Source organism: Ammospiza caudacuta, chromosome 27 (genome assembly GCF_027887145.1).
Source record: "Ammospiza caudacuta isolate bAmmCau1 chromosome 27, bAmmCau1.pri, whole genome shotgun sequence".
NCBI classification, from domain to species: Eukaryota; Metazoa; Chordata; class Aves; order Passeriformes; family Passerellidae; genus Ammospiza; species Ammospiza caudacuta.
In genome coordinates this window covers 6207840-6224796 of record NC_080619.1, presented here as the reverse complement: position 1 = coordinate 6224796, position 16957 = coordinate 6207840, and the positions used below count along the sequence as shown (strand labels likewise).

The following is a 16957-nucleotide window of genomic DNA, read 5'->3' as shown; positions in this document are numbered from 1 at the left end:
CGGATCCGGAGCTCGGAGCTGCTCCTGGTGCGGGTTCCCAGCTCGGAGCAGCGTCTGGGAAGCTTCAGCAGATGTGGAGAGGACACGGAGCCAGCTGCTGGCAGCGCTTCCCGTGCCCTGATCCCACCCGGGCCAGCGCTCAGGCACTGCCCACAGGCGGCTGCCAGGCTGCTCCCCATATCAGGATCACCCGTGTCCTCACACCAGGGTCACCTGTGGTGCCATGTCTGCCTCCCCACACCAGGGTCACACCAGTGTCCCCACACCCAGGTCACCTGCAGTGCCACACCTGTATCCCCACACCAAGGTCACACTTGTGTCTGTCCCCACACCTGTGCCACCTGCCCTGGCCGCAGCCAGCACCCACCTGCTCGTCCAGGCCGGCCTCGGGCGTGGAGCACCGCGTGTCCTCGCTGGACAGGAGCCGCAGGGAGTCCCGGGACAGGGGGGTCAGGGGGGCACAGAGCAGTTCGGGGCTGATGGGGCTGCGTGGTGAGTGGGTGTGGGACAGCTCCAAGTGGGAGTGGTAGTTGCCCACCTCAGGGGATGCTGGCTGGGGAGTCGAGGGGTTCCCCAGCTGGGGGGTTGTCCGTCCGTCTGTTGATCTGTAGGACCTGAGACAAGAGTAGGTTTGAGAGCCCAGCCGTGCTTCCCCTTTGCTGCCTGATCCTACCCCAGGATCCTTTTGCCCTGGGAATGCCACAGCCCAGAGATAAAATCCACCCAGGCCCATCCCTGCCCCATTTCAGTGTCTGGGCGCATCACTGGTGCTGCTCTCCTGAGGTTCTGTGTCCCACACATCTCCCACATTCCCAGTGCTGCACAAACACCACGATCAGAAGCTCCCTATGGAATCAAAACTTTCCAAGTGTTTCCCCCTCCTCACAGCAGGTGACCCCTGGCAGCAGCTCAGGGACTGAGTGCAGGGAATCAGCAATGCTGGAAATGCAGCAATTTCAGCAGCTGGCAGTGGGAGGAGCACAGTGAAACCCTGAGACCTCAGATCTCAACCAAGAATTACAGAAGTCTGAGCTCTGACACAGAGTCCAGATAAAAACCCACAGGCTACAAGCAGAGAAACAATAACTGAGTTCCCAAATCCACATGCAACTCTCCAAGATGAAATGCAACAGCAAGTGGCCATCAAGGACTTCATAGGTAAGAAATGGGCTAAGGAAACAGCAGAACATCCCACTCTCCAGGAGCACTGGGAACTGCAGCTGCAGAGCAAATACAGCAGCAGCACCAAGTGGGTTTGCCACAGGCCAGGTCTGCACCTGCAGGAACCCCCACAATGGCAGAACTGAAACCAAAGCAGCATTGAGGGCAGGGACAGAGCTGTGGCTCTGCCCCAGAACAAAGTGACTCCAGGCAACCAAACCCTGGTGATGGAACTGAGAAGAGCAAATCTCTTCTTGAGCACGTTTATGGTGAGATCAACAGCTGGGAACAGTGGTGGTTTTAGACACCCACCCACTCATAAAGACACAGCAGGAAGGGAACTGAGTGCCCAGTGCCAGTGTCCCTGATCCTGCAGAACGATGGCATTGCAAGCCCTGTGCCTTCCCCTGGACTCTGGGCTGGCACAGCATCTCCCACACTTCTGGAGCAGCAGAAATGATGGAGGAAGCACTTGGTGCAGCTGTCTGCAGCCAAACTGGGCTGCGGCTTCACCCCCACCTAAGCAAGGCTGTGCCCCCTCCCACACGGGGCTCCTCAAGCTGGATGACACCAAACTTTGCAGCACCAGCAGCAGCTTTCAACCATTTGTACGAATCCCAGTGAGCACCCAGTGCTGGGCATGTGGCCCTGAGGGCAGGAGGGCAGGGCTGTACCTGCTGCCCCGGCGCTGAGGGGGGACACTCGTGCTCCAGAGCCACCGCGCCCGCTCCATCTCCTCACACTTCCCGTGCCGAGCAGCGAACGCTGAATCTGACAAATCCTCAACCTGGAAAGGGAAGGGCAGAGGGCTTGGTCAGAGCTTTCTTCTGTAAAACAACCATCTCTGTATAGTTTTTCCAGCAGTAGTTGCAGTGAGAATTTAAATGTTTATCATTGTGTTGTAGAATGTCCTGAGTTGGGTGGGAGCCACAGGGATCATCCAGTGCAGCTCCTGGCCCTGCAGACACCCCAACAATCCCACCCTGTGCCCCAGAGCTTGTCCAAACGCTCCTGGAGCTCTGGCAGCCCTGGAAAGGCACCGACCCCAGCTGTTGGTTCCCTGCTGAGGTCCCTGCCTCTGTTACCTCCACAGACACTGCTCATTTACCACCAGCCTCATCCCACATTAATTGGGAAATAAAATCCTTCTTACCTCCTCGTTGTCCTCCTCAGGGTTGGTTTTCAGAGCACTGATATCAACTTCACGCCAGCTGCAACATAACCATGGGCATCACTCAGGGCACAGCTAGAACCAGCTGCACATCCCCCTCCCCTCCCAACACTGGCTTCTGGGAAAGGGAAAATTCCACCCTGCCATCAGGAGCAACACACTTAGGCTCAGTTTGAAGCACCAGACCTCCTCGGTGCTCTGGTAGCACAGCTGGAGCTCCCCAAGGGCAGAGGAAGCAGAGCAGAGGCTGCTGCATTTCCTTCTCTTTCTCCCACACACTCCCTCCTGCCCTGCTGAAACGGGCCAGGGAAGAGCAAAGATGAGCAGGAGTAAGATAGAAGGAAGTTGGGGAGAGGCAGAACTGCAAGGTTAACCCAGCCCAGGCAAGAGCTGGGAAACCACTGGGACCTTTGACTTAGCAGCAAGACAAGGAGACAACCAGGACTGACTTTAAACTGAGCAGAACTGAGCTGAGCAGTTGGCTTTGATGGCCAAGGGCCCCTCACAGAAAACACTCCCTAACTTAGCCAGTCTCCAGCAATGGCATGATCAGTTTTCCAACCTTTCCCTTATTACCAAGAAGAAGCAAAGCACTGTGCTTTCCCCTCTGGGGCTGGGGCAGTACCTGGGGGTGAGGATCTCCTTGTACTGCAGCTTCTCCACGCGGGTGGTGGCAGCCACGGACATGGGGATGACGATGTTGTTTATGTCAAAGGAGCTCTCACCCCTCCTCCTCCTCGGCTGCTGCAACAGGGAGAACCATGTGAGAAAGGGATGTGGGGTCTGGCACGTGGGAAAGTCATCACAGGAAGTCATTGATGGGAAGAGGACAGAGTGACCTTGTCTGACCTACGGACACTTCAGAGCCAACATCAATTTGCATCAGACTAGAGATCTCCTACTGCTTGCTCCAAGTCCTCTCCCCAGCCCAAAATCTACAGCAAGGAAACCCAGATCCCAAGGATTGACCCTGTGGTTGGGGAGCCCCCACAGACCCGCAGCTGCCTGGGACGCTTCAACACAGGAGCTCCATCCCTGAGGCCAGAGTGTGGAGCCCAGGGCCTGGAATCCTCTTGCTGAGGGAGGGAAACCTCTTCATCTGGCATTTCTGAACGAGCTTGTGAAAGCACAGCAGGAAAAGCAAGAGAAAACCAGGGTGTGTGTGCAGAGCCAAGGAAAGGCCTCCTTGAGGTGTCAGAGCTGCTGAGATGGGCTGTCCTCTCCAAAACACCAAGCACACTCAAGCTGAACCACCACCGGGTTCTTCTGACACCCTGATGTCACAGCTGGTGATGGAACAATTGAATTCTGCAGTGAAGGAACCCAGTGGGGACCCAGATGCGCCCATGGCAACAAGCCTGGAGCAGGGGGCTCAATGAGTCCTGCTCTGCTCTCCCTGGGTCACATCCAGCTCAGGCTTTGGCCCCCGCTACCAAATGGGGGAATGGGGCGGGGGGCAGAAAGAAGCCAAATCCTTCACTGGACACCTGTGAGCTCAGCAGAATTCAGTCTTTCATTGAAGGGCTTCTGCTGACGTGGGAGGGAGGTTCTGCTCACTCACAGAGCTCATGAAGGTCCCACACCCTGCCACCCTCAAGCACTGTGGCAGTCTGAGTGTGCCCCAGAAGATGGTCAGAGTTCAGAGACTGCTGGAGATGGTGCACAAGTGGAAGATCCCCACTACCACTGCTGTGCCCTGGCCCTGTGACCCCAATCCCATTCACAGCATAGTGACACCGAGGGGAACATTCACCAGCAGCTGCTGAGCTGATGGTGAACCTGGAATTGCAGCACAGCCAACACACCCAACACCCACCCAGCAACCCCTACAGCAGCTGAACCAAAGGGTCCAGCGTGGCAAGAGGAACAATGAGCACTCCCAGCCCAGAATCTGTGTAGCAACTGAGCCCAGAAGCCCTGGGAAGGCAGCAGATACTCACAGCAGTGCCAGAGGTGCCCTGGGAAGCAGAGCTGGCGGGAGCAGAGCCCTCGGAGGAGGTGGAGAGCTGCCGAGCTATGGGGCTGTGAGGGGTGGGGGTCACAGCTGCTGACAGGTAGCTCGGGCCACCGACGTCCGTGTGGTGCTTCAACACTGCACAGGGAGGGGGAGAAAACGAACAACAACATTAGCAAAAAAACCCAGCCCACCCGAGGGGTGGCGGTGGAAAGGACCATGTGCACTGAGGAGCACTTTGCAGGAAAGAGAAGCACCTTCTGAGGGGCTGCCCTGGGGAAGAAGCAGGTTAGAGCACACGAGGCGTTGCTGTGGTGGCGGCTCGGCCCGAAGCAGTGCGTGCCCCCTTCTGTGGGGCAGAGAGGCTGGGGATGCAGCAAAGCCCAAGCTCCCCCCGAGACGCCTGCCCCTGGGGGCCTACCTTCACTCCTCTCAGATGAGCAGTCTCGCAATCGCTTTTTGTCAAAGGCAGGAGGCTGGGCAGAGCGCTCTGGCGCTCTCTCGGCCTTGGACACGGCCGAAAAATCGTCTAAAGGCGGCCTGTGTGCCTTGTCTGCTTGGGCTTTTTGATGGGAGCGCTCTGAGGAGGGGAACAGAGAAAGAGCTATGAAATGCCTGCTTTCACCTCTCTTTCTGCTGGCACAGGAGACTCGGGCACAGTTTGCCCACACCACGGGGGTGGCTGGGGAGGTGTGCTCAGACCTGTGGCACTGCTGTGGGCATGGCTGACACCGAGCACGGGGAGGTCCCTACAAACCTGAGCTGCACCTGCACACAGCTCACCTGCAGCCCTGCCATAGCCCTGCCTCACCCCTGGGAGCGGGACAGAAGGGCATCCTCCTCCTCCTCCTCCTCCTCGTGGGGCAGGGGCAGCACTTACTGGCCGCGGTGAAGAAGGAGTTGACCAGCTTGTGGCGGTCCTTGCGCGCGGGGTCAGCCAGGCTGGGGGGCACGGGGGCTCTGTGCTTCAGCGACAGCTTCTTGGGGGCTTTAGTTTTCTCGTAGGGCTTGTTCTGCCACTGGGATTTCAACATGCTCTGGAAGTGCAGGCTCGTCGGCACATCTGCAGGGGGACAGAGCATTAATTGAAATTAATCATGCAACAAAGAGCTGTGGCCCCATCAGCCTCCCAGTAAGAACAGCCCCTGATGAACACGCAAGCACAGATTGTCAGACCCAGGCTTCCTCACACTCTCCCCACGTTCAGGAAGGACCTGCAATAGGTCTCAACATTTCTAATCTGCAGGTCTTTGTGAAATTCCTACTGGATTCACAGCCCAAGCATATCCTGGCAAAGTTTTCTAAGTCAGAAAACTCTAGTGTCTTCACCTCTGTAAGTATCTCATGTGGTGCTACCTCAGATTTGACCTCAAAGAATCTGACGTATCTCAGCACCAAATCTGGGCTGGAAGAGAGAAATTCAGCCTAAATCCTCAATTTCAAGTCAAGCCAGAAGCCAGCCAGGCACTGCAGCATGTTAATTTGCCTGATGTGGCACCTCAGCCATGAGAAATTGTGTGCGACCACACCTGAGAGGCCCCAAGAGCAGGAGGAACCCCTGGCTGGTAGCTGGACCCCTGTCCAGTATTTCCCTCCCAATTTCAGGGACTGGAAAGCCCCAGCACATCCAGGCAGGCAAAGAGGATGGAGCTGGCAGAGCATGGGCTGGAGCTGGGGGGGACTTGGCTCCCTGGAAAAAGCCAGGACAGCTCCATTCCAAGTACCCTGGTGGTTAAAGCTGCCAGCCAGCCCCTTGCTAAGGAAGGGCAGTCACAGGGTGCTGGCAGTTCTCTGGCCATCACTGCTGCCTGTGGGGACATGTCCCAAAAACCAGAGAGGGGCCAGGCCAGTCCTTTAGGGATGCTGCCATCCACTGGGGTGGCCAGACTTGAGGAAAATGGCCTCTGCTCTCTGCTCATCTTTTGCTTTCTCCTCCCAGCTTCCATCCCACACCATCTGTGGAAGGAGGGGACAGGTTGAAGGGAGGGGGAGCAGGCCAGGACAAAACGCTGCCAGCAGGAATGGAGTTCTCTGCTGGTTTGGCAGCAGTGCCAGCATCCCTCCTCCCCCTGCTCCTCGGGAAGCAGTGCAGGGCTCCCAGGGACCAGCAGATGGCAACCACAGTGAGCCCAGCGCTCATCCTCCCTCCAACGTTATTACATCATCCAAAAATTCCCAGCGAGAAATCAAACCAGAAAAAAAAAAAAAAAACCAACAAAAAAACCCCCACACCCTGAAAGGAAGGGGACAAAGAGGACAAAGCACAAGGACAAGGGTTCAAGGCCTCGCTGGCTGGGTCCTGCTTGCCAGGGGAATAAGTGAATAAATGATCTTTTCCTCCTGCAGTGCCTGGCAGTTTTGCCCTTGGCAAACTGCTCTGGAGATCCCGGCTGGCACCCAGAGCCGGCTCAAAGTGAAAGTCAGCACATGCTCACAGCTGTGCCCTGGGCAGCAGGAACCCTCAGCGAGCCCTGCACACCCTGGGTTCACCCCACAGGTGTGCAGAGACACCTCAGAGCACACCAACAGCACCAGGCACTGCCATTTCCCCACCTGAACATGTTACCTGCCTCTTCTCTAGGACAGGAATCACCCCCATCCCAAAAATCAACCCTAGCCAACTGCTTGAAGCATTAGTGAATAAATAAAGTTCACCAGTACTGGAAAAAAAATGGGGTTTCCTGCACAGGTGTTTAAGCTTTACACCAATTAGTTTTAAATCCAAAGTTTTTTAATCTTATGCAGCCAGAACTGATCTTCTACCCTGTGAGGCAGCTGCAGGGAGCTCTGAAAATGGGAAGAATATGGGATAATTTGCCTGGTGCCTCTGCTGCAATAGCACCCAACAGGTTGTCTCCCCATTTCCCAGGATATCTGATTTACCACTATAGAGGATCACAAGTGCTGTGAAATCACAAAATAAATTCCTGCTTCAGGAGTTCATTAAGCTCCTTGAGCACTCCTGATCAGAGCTGTGTCTTTGGGAGGGGAGGGATCTAGCTAAAAATAGCCCAAATTTACTATTTTAGTCTGGTTTAAATATAGTGCTAATGAAAGAGGCCACACTAATTGCTCCCAGACACTCCCTGCATTTCCCACTGTCACAAAAAGTTTGTGAAAAGCTGAAATTTAAACCCAAGCACACACATTAGCTCAGTGACTTATCCCAGAGCAACCATGTGACACCTCCATGGGAAGCCAGGCCACACACCTTCCTGCCAGCATGAGAATCCCAGAATGGCTGGGGCAGGGACACCTTCCACTGTCCCAGCCTGGCCTTGGGCACTTCCAAGGATGGGGCAGCCCCAATTTCCCACCCCAAGCAGCCATGAACTCTCACCAAGGGAAGAAACCATGTGATCCAATCATTTCCCAACTCTCCTGATAAAAGCACCAGTTGAAGAACATTCTGGAAACTACTCTTCCCTTGGGAAAAGTCCCTACACATGGAATTTGTGAACAGCCCACGGTCAGGGCTGGTTAATTATTCCTCTCTTAATGCTGATTAACCCTGAAGCTGTAACACAGGAAATTAAGTGTCCTAACAGGAACATCCCCTCTTGCTGTGCCCACCGAACCATGGAAGATCATTTTCAATTCCTCACGAGGTCAAAAGGATTTCCTGTGACGAACCAATCCACAAATCATTCTATAGAGATGGACAAACTCATGGAAGCAAATATTTCCCAAGTGGTTCAGAGCCCCAGAGGCAGGTCCCAGGAAGACTCCCACGCCTTGGTTTCACTGCTGTGAGTGAGGCTGCAGGTTGAGATTCCCAAAACTCAACAGAGCCCGGGTGTGACCTCCTGATCTAGCCAAGGCTCCCATCTCCAACCCAGCTGCAGATGAACAGGTTTGGCTGTGGCCCAGCAGATCTGCCCCTCCCCAGAGGCAGCAGGAGCCGTGCTCACCATCTGGGAATGACAGGACAGGATGGATGCAGGAGTCCAGCTGCGAGAGGCGCTCCAGCAGGGGGGCATCGTACTGGATCTCCAGCGTGCTGGGGCTGCGGCTCCCACACAGGGCACACGAGGGGTTCACGTCGCAGCTGCAGCGCGCCAGGCTGCCACGCTGGGCCTGAGGGGACACGGGGACACGTCACAGCCAGCCCAGGGACAGACCGCGGTCCCCGGGACAGCTCACTGAAAACACCCAAAAAGCAGCGTAATTGTCTGAACGTTCCTTCTGCATGTATATATAAATACATACTGTACATGTATATAAAATAGCTAAAATCAACCTGTATTTTATAGACTATAGCTACCTTTGATTATCAATAAATATATAATAAATTCATTTTATTTCTAGATTTATTTAGATAAATAAATCTAGAAATAAATCTAGAAAATTTATCTAGATAAATCTCTAGAATTTGTTATTAAATAGCTGCTACGTGACATTTTAAAACACTGTCAAATTATTTATAATACTAAATAGCTGTTATGTGACATTTAAAAAATATTGTTTAAAATTATACTTATTATGCGTAATATATATAGTATATTCAATATTAATTATCTACATTCAATATTAATTATATAGTATATTCAATATTTATTATATTCAGTAGTATATAGTATATATAGTACATTCAATATATAGTATATTCAATATTAATTATATAGTGTATTCAATATTAATTATATATATAATATGCAATTTATATATATATAATTTATATACATATGCACACATACACACACCCCCTTTTTTTCCTCTTGTACAGAATTTATATATATATAGATAATATAATTAATATAGGTAATTATTATATATATAGATAATTTTTTTAAATATATATATATATATACACACACCCTTTTTTTTCTACCTTGTACAGAATGTGTTAATTTAGTTTGGCCTCACGAGAGGATGCTTTCACTTTGCATAAACACAACTGAAAACTACGACTTACCAGCACAGACAGTTTAACAGCTGCTAAATTTGACTAAAAGTGTTTAATTTTATCTAGGTTGAAACCTCATTTATAAAAACCATGAGGCAGCACAATTCTGCTGTCAGAGAAGGGGCAGAGAAGCCATTTTTAGTTCCAGTGGGTCAGAGCCATCATTATATGCCAAGAGCTGACACTTGCAGGGACATCTACAGAGTGACAAAGGTGGTTCTCAACCTTGTTCCTTAATGCAGGACAGAGTCACAATTCACAGATTTATAGACTTGATAAAGACTTAATTTGTGTGAAACCACTGCAAGCAGACACACAACTGGATATAAACTCCATGCAGAGAAAACAACCCCTGATTCCCCACCAAAATGGAAGAATGGATCAAACTGGATCCTGCAGAAGCCTGTTCTGAGTCAGAATTATTCAAATAATTTCCATGAATGACTTGAAGGATGGGAGAAAATATCCACAGCAAATAACACTACACTGGGAAGGGCTGCTTGAAATAAAGATCTGGAAACCCACTCCTGGTTACAAACTCAGAGAAATTATTTAAAATAAATCACATGTAATTCACTGAGGGCAAATGCAAGAAGCAAAGGCAGTGCCCAAAGAGGAGGAAGGGGTAACTGAGCAGTTATGCTACTACCTCTGGAAGTTCTGCCCAGAGGATGTGGAGGTTGTGATGGATCCAAAAATGAGCATGAATCAGCAGTGCTCTACCACTGCTGGGAACTAATTATTTAATAAAAAATAATAAAGTTTAAGCCCACAGGGCTTTCTAACCAGGATGGCTGTGCAAGGAGAGAAGCAATCCTGCCACTGCCACTCTGCCCACGTGTGAGCTGAAGGGCTGCCCCCAGCTTTGGGCACAAAATCCCTTAAGTGTGTGCACCAAATTGTGAGGAAAACAATAAAAACATTACAAGATCAAAACCTCCACAATGCAAGTGGCAAAGTTCAATCCACAGCCACTTTCTGCTGGGCAAGGGAGTGGAGGGAACTGGACATGGCATTTCTGGAGCACAACTTGGCCATGACTCAGCTGTCTCTGGAATGACTGGAGGAGGGCTCAGAAATCCCCTGCTCTCTGCTGCTTTCATCCCTGGAACTGCTCTTCTGAACCATCTCTGATTACCAAATGTATTTGATGATGACAACAACAAAGATCTAACACAGAATTTACAGCCAATTCTTCAAGCACTGAGTGCACAAGGCAGCATCCACCACGAGAATGTTCAGCAACTTCCAAATCACTGAAGATCCTGCAAGTAATCACTGCAGAGCTCTCCCAGAAATACCCCAGATAAAACTGAAGATAAGTGATCAGTTAAAGCTGACTCAGCTGAGGAAGAATCTATTTTGCTCAGAAAAATGCTGCTTTTGGAGCTTCTCTTTAAAACATCCGCAGAGTGAAAACCCCCCAGCCCTTGTGGGAAATTTAGACTTGAAACACTTTGTCTCAAAGGTAAGTGGATTTTTGCCATTATGGTTCTGCATGCACAAATAAAGATCCTTATTTCCTTCATTTCTCACTATTTTCCCTCCAACTGACAGTTTATGGTACTCCTAAGAGAAAATAAAAAGAATTAAACATGGCCCTTCTTCATGCAGGCAATAAACTGCATTTCCATTGAATGAATTCTGCATTAGGGAGAGGAGTATAAAAAATAGTAATAAAGAAAACAAAACAGGAAGAGACAGGGCATTCATCCCACGTATGCCTGGGATGAATGTGGTTTTCCCTTGAGCAGCAGCAATGAGTTCCTGGGGCTTTGCTAATTCCTGTCTCAGAGTTAAGGTTTCCTGATACTTGACTTCTCAGGGCTTCTTTCTCCTGCTCAGACTGTGCCACACTGACCTACCTGGCCTTGAGTTCACCTCAGGTTGGTTGGCTTAAGAAAACTCATGGGTTCAGCATCTTCCCTCCCCAGTGACAGCAAAGAAAAATCTTCCAACCCGTTACCACCTTCTCCTTTGTTTTTCCAACAGCCTTTACAAGCCCTGCTGTCCTGCTCTTCCTTCCTGTTGCTTTCTCCATCTTTACAAGACAAATAAGAGCAGAAAAGACCCGACTGACCTTTTTGGAAAGGGGCATGATGGTGCTGGGTCGGACGAGGCGCCGCTTCTTGCAGCTGAGGACGGGGCGGGTGCGAGCGGCCACGCACGTCCCGTCCGCGGGGACCAGCGACAGGCGCTGCCTCTTGTGGAGCAGCTCCTCGGCCTCCTGGCCATCTCCCTGAGCGTGTTCTGCCAGGCCAGGCTGCAGACTGCCCCACAGGAGAGGAGAACAGGAAAACCCCAGTTATTCACACAGCAGGTTCGTGGTTTTCACCTGAGCGAACACTCCAAGCTGAGTTTGGAGCTCTGCAGCTCATGGCACAACAGGATTTATTAAACCAACTCCATTTTTTGCTTTTACTTCTGTCACCTTCCACTCTCCCACGACTGAACCTTTGACCAAATACCTTTGGAAGCTCTGAACAAAAAAAAAAAACCACTGAAAGCCACAGAGCAAAAGCCACTCTAGACCAGAACAGCTTTAACCCTAGAATTCAGCTTCCTCCAGAATGAGAGTTTGGGGAATCTTTAGACAAGAGGTTTTCTGAGTCTAAATGCCAGAGAGCATATAATTTTATAGAAAAAATATTTAACCCCAATGTAAACTTGGTTCTGATGGATATTTGAGATCTCTACCTGTGCCAGCTCCCAGCAGTGACCCCAGAAAGGTGCAGAGTTAACATCAACCTCTGCGAGGCACAAAGGCTGCAGCAGCCCTGGCATCAATGCCCCGTGCCCCGAGCAGATCCCAGCGCAGCAGCACCTCATCTACAGAACCTTTTCATGTCTCTTCTGCAAGTGTTTCATTTCTAAAAATGCAAAACATTAAAGCCCTGTGGTCCAAGGCTGTGCAGTTCAAAGGCTACAGGGATACAAAGGGCTCTGTTACAGCCTGCAGTGTTCCAGCTGCAGCCACGGGCTCCTTGATCTGCTCGCATTACATCGGTGCAGGATCCATCCCTCCCTCCCTCCTTCCCCTTTCCCCTCTCTTTTTCCCTGCCTCCTCAAGGCACTGAGCAAGTGCAACGTTTTTCAAGGGTTTTCAAGTGGTTCAACCCTGTAGCATCAAGGAATGTCTTTCACTTGTTTTCATTTACCCACTTCAAGACTTTATCAACAAAAGCAGCCCGGAGAAATGAAGAATTTAGGAAGTTTTACTCCCCAAATCAACGGGATTCCTACATAACTCCAATAAAGTGGGTCAGTGGTTACAGATAATTCTGCAAGCAGGGCATCAGTACCTTTGAATCACACAATTTGCAGATGTATTAAAACTACTCATAAAGAAACAAGTTTTGCCCATGCTCAGTGCACAGCTGCCTGCAGGGCTTGTTCATGTAAACACAGCTCCGTTTAATTCCATTTTCAGCAAAACAATGCAGCAGAAAACCTCAAGCAAGCAATCTCCTCCAAAATGTTTCCAGGCATGATCTACTACTGTACTTTTTTGAAAAAAGACACCATCTGTACCATTACCAACCAGCTACAGCCTGGCTTCCAACGGGACATTGCAAAGATCATAAAAGCAAACTCTTCCAGAATATCCAAGAGCTTACGTGTTAATAACTCCATTGACAGGTCTTGGTGCTCCACAGGGCTTGGTGGGATGGGATTCAGGAGTATTTGCAGCAGAAATTCCCAAGCTTTCTAGGGGCTGGGATCCAGACACACTCTAAGGAAGGGTGAGAAAAACAGAAATAAATAAAAGCTTCTTGAATAGCCACAATTAGTATAACTGGGTTCTGGTTGAGGATTCTGCACTGTAGCCATGGATTTCCACACAGGACTTCAAAGCAGGGTTCAGAAGTCACTGTATGAACAGGAGAGCAGGGACACAAGGAGATCTTAAGGAGAGCAAGAGCATGGATACATGGCAGCTCTTTCATTGCAAGATCCAAAGGACTTTAATTCCCCTCAGGCAACCAGGAGCATGAAAGGCTGAGGGCTTTAAGGAGATTTTAGCATTTTGTCTCCATGGTGCAAACAAGTTCATCACCACCTGTAAAGCTCTGCAGTCTCTCCTGCAGTTTGGTTTCTGTTCTGAGCCATGTGGCTGAAAGCTCCTGCCGAAGCACTTTGGGGCAAAACAGGGAGGGAGGGAGAGGGGAACTGACTTGCAAAACTGAATTTGCATTTTAACTTACTACCTGTGCAAACAGAGTCCTAACAGCATTTTAGGGAGTGTTTTAAATGAGCGTGAACCCAGGCTGTGGGGCTGGGATGGGAGCAGGGCGAGTCTGTAACTCTGAAAGTGCTGCATAAACACAAAGCTGGAAATACCTTTTTGGTAGAGCAAAGTGAGTAAAAATTGAGTTAAAAACACTGTGCTCCCCAATCCCTTCTGCCTGAGGCTCTGCAGGGAGCAGCGGGATTGTCACCAAGCCTCCAAGGACACAGTGGCCTTGTACCTCCCACCAGTGACATTCCTGCTCCCCACCCTGCAGCCCACCAGCGTGTCCAAACCTCTGGCATTCATCACCTTCAGCCCCTCCCATGCAGCCCCCTGTTTCTGGTGTCAGACATGCTCCTCCCTGGGGTTAAACTTCATTTCTTCCTCTGTGTGGTACTTCCTACACTCCCTGCCCTGTCCCTCGCTGGGGTTCCCCCTTTGAGCACACACAGTGGTGATGTGGTTCAAGCACCAAGAAAAAAAGGCAAAAGCAGAGCTCTGACACCACACAGATGGTCAGCCAAGCCCCCTGCTTGGCCCTGACTCCATCCCAAACCCATCTGGACTGTGGTGATTAAATCTTCCCAGCAAACACCCCCCAACTCAATAAACAACAAAGCCAGGCCATGGCACTGCTGGATTAACGGTTTCCAGAGGAGCAGACACCTGAGTCACCCAGGGAAGGGCTGTTTTTAACAACTCACACAACTTCTGCCTGGGCCTGCTTGAGGAACTTTGCAGGGGTTTTTACACTTCTGCTAAAAGAGATGTTTCTCCTATGGGGGAGCAAAGACAGGATGAGACCAACTCTGCCACGCAGAGAGACAGAGGAGCGAGATCAGCTCACACCTGAGACATCAGGTAAACCCAGCAGCCCAGCCAGGTGAAGTCATGCAGGAGCTGAGCACTTTCCCTCTGCTTTCCAGAGGCTTGGCAGGGCTGAGCCTCCACGTGACACCCGCCAGAGGCACCCCTGGTGCAGCAGGGCGGGTACTCATGACTCATAAGCTCTTTTGAAATCCTTTATTTTCTTCTACAGAAAGGGTCTTAAAGGAGAACTTCTTCTCCAAGAGCTTGCTCTGTCTTGGTGGCTCAAGATAGGAACAGAGGGACTCAGCTTCCTGTGGAGAAGCTGGAAAGATCAATCCAATGTGTATTTATCAGGAGCAGCCCAGGCTCCCTTTATCACCCTGGGATGGGTGTACCCAGCACACGAGCAGAGCCAACACCTCCTGCACTCTCACTCTTTGCCAGCTCCTGGTGCACCTCCCAAGGCCGTGCTGTCCTCCAGGGCTGCCTGGGATCCAGAGCAGCATCCATAGCACCAGGGTCACACCCTGCTCCTGACTGAGCTCCTCTATGAGCTTTGGGTCTGCAAGTCCAGGTCCTTTGGATCCCTTTGGAGGGTGTGGAAGATGCAATTGTAGCACATCTGCTGTTGCACATCAGGGCAGGAAAGCAGCTGTATGCAGATAGGTCATGGGCCAACACCAGGAATGTCCCCTGAATTCCAAAAAACCCTAACAAAAGCAGGCAGGTTCAGACCTTCACCTATTACTGGAAATATTTAATTAGGGGGCAATATCAAGCGCAGCCCCTCACTAGACAAGCAATCCAAGGAACCAAAATCAACAGCCAAGTAATGTCTTCAGGGCTTCATGTCATTTCCATCTTCAGACAAAACTATTTATTCACCCACTGAGCTTCCATTTCCCAGAAGATATTCCCAGGCCTTATTTGCAAAGCCCTTCCCTCCACTGGTGATAGGATTAGTTCCTCTGGGGATTATCAGCCCCATCCCACGTAGGAAGGCGATGCCCAAGGACACGGATCCGAGGCACTCACGGGAGGAGGAGATCCAGGGGAGCTGGGCATGGGACAGGATGGATTCCTCCCTCTGCTCCACGCTGCAGATGTGTCTCTAACCCTGCCAGTTTGGGGGGAAAGGCCTGGAGGGTGCCAAAATGATAAGCAGCTCTCCAGGAAAGGCCCAGGAGATCCCTTTCCAGTAAGAGCCCTCAGTCTCTGGGTAATCTCTGGCTGGAGCAGATCAGGGCTCTGACTCAACATCCTGCCCTAATGAGCAGCCCTAATTAAGCACAAAGCCAGGGGCTGGGTGCTGGAGGCGGTAGTTCCAGGGGTGACACTTCCAGCAGTGTCACAGACAAGCTGGGAGTGTGCAGTGATGTGGGAGTCCCTGTGCAAGGAGAATAAACACCCTTTCCTTCCTAAGAAGGCACACAGGGCGGCAGGAGTGGCCACAACAAAGTGCCAAGTAGAACCTGCACAAGTTTCAGGGACCACAAGTTGCAAACCCTCCATTTTAATGCATTGCTGCATCCCCCAGGATCCAAGGCAATCACAGGCAGGATGAACAGTACGATCAAGCCTTCAGTCTGTGCCCTACATTTCTGTATTAAATAATACATACCTGGCACTCTGCATAGTTTCCAGTGCATCTCACTGCAATCACTAGTGCCCTTTCCAAGGGGGAATGCTCAGATGCTCAGGCAGATATTAAATAGCCACATCTTTAGCAGCCTTTGCTAATCATGCTGCACTCAGTTTGAGGTACTTTTTTTGCTGGAGGGAACGGATTAGTTAGGATTTTGAAGCTTCACAAAATGCTAATGCATATTACAAAGGTACCCCCAGGAACTCTGTTCTAAAAGGTGTTTAAATCCTATTGTTTATTAACCCCAAAACAACACAGGAGGGGGTGAGCTGCAGACCAAGATCAGTGATTCCCACCTGGAGTCACGGAGAGGAGCTGCCCATGAGCCCAGTGCCATGGTTTGAGCATCCCTGTGCCCCACAGCTTGAGGGATGAGCTTTCCCTTCCCAGACTGGAGCACTCAGCCCCACGCTGGCACTTACCAGGCGCTCAGCCCCAGGCTCCAGCCTGACCTCAGCTCTAACAGGACGGGAGGAATCATCTACTGCAGGGTCAGGGGGCGAAGCCTCACCAAGAACTATCAGCCCCTGCAAGAGAGGAACAGCAATGAACTGCAGATCCTTTGGTGTCCACAGGGAAACTGCACCCTCATTGTCCCCCACACCCCCATGCTGAATTCCTTCCCACCACGGCTTCCAGATGTGATGCCAAAGCCAATCCCTGCTGCCTGGCCTGCCCTGGCATCTCAGCTGAACTCAGAGAGGGCTGGAGCCAGCTCACAGCCTGTCCCCATCCTGCCCTCCCCTGCAGAGGGGAAATTGCCCCACCAAACAAACAATTCTGAGCTGCTGATGAAAATGAACCACCTTGTTACTCTGAGCAGACTTCCCCCTGCCCCCCAAAAAGTGATATTTACAAAAATTCAATAAGGAAAGAAAGAAATTGCTATAAACCTGGTGGGACAAAGCACAGTGGCTGAGCACTGTTTTATCAGGTTTAACAGATGCTGTTCTGTTTCTATTTAACTGAGGCTTAACCTAAAGGCAGGACTGCTTTGCTCTCAGAACAACACAAAGTGAAATAAAATCATTGTAATTATGCATATTCTGGGCTATATTATAACAAAGCAGGGCAAAATG

The 16957-nt window shown here is 50.7% G+C and overlaps 1 protein-coding gene across 1 annotated transcript in view; it reads right to left on the bottom strand.

Annotated features, from left to right (window-relative positions):
- KANSL1 (KAT8 regulatory NSL complex subunit 1) overlaps nt 1-16957 on the bottom strand; it is a 67484-nt gene that overhangs the window by 355 nt on the left and 50172 nt on the right. Inside the window, exons 4-14 of the mRNA XM_058820368.1 lie at nt 16301-16405; nt 12810-12925; nt 11273-11462; nt 8198-8363; nt 5167-5349; nt 4708-4866; nt 4273-4424; nt 2958-3076; nt 2315-2372; nt 1836-1948; nt 368-614 (exon numbers count right to left, since the gene is read on the bottom strand). Coding sequence (XP_058676351.1) covers nt 368-614; nt 1836-1948; nt 2315-2372; nt 2958-3076; nt 4273-4424; nt 4708-4866; nt 5167-5349; nt 8198-8363; nt 11273-11462; nt 12810-12925; nt 16301-16405 — 1608 coding nt within the window. The remainder of the gene's footprint in view (nt 1-367; nt 615-1835; nt 1949-2314; nt 2373-2957; nt 3077-4272; nt 4425-4707; nt 4867-5166; nt 5350-8197; nt 8364-11272; nt 11463-12809; nt 12926-16300; nt 16406-16957) is intronic.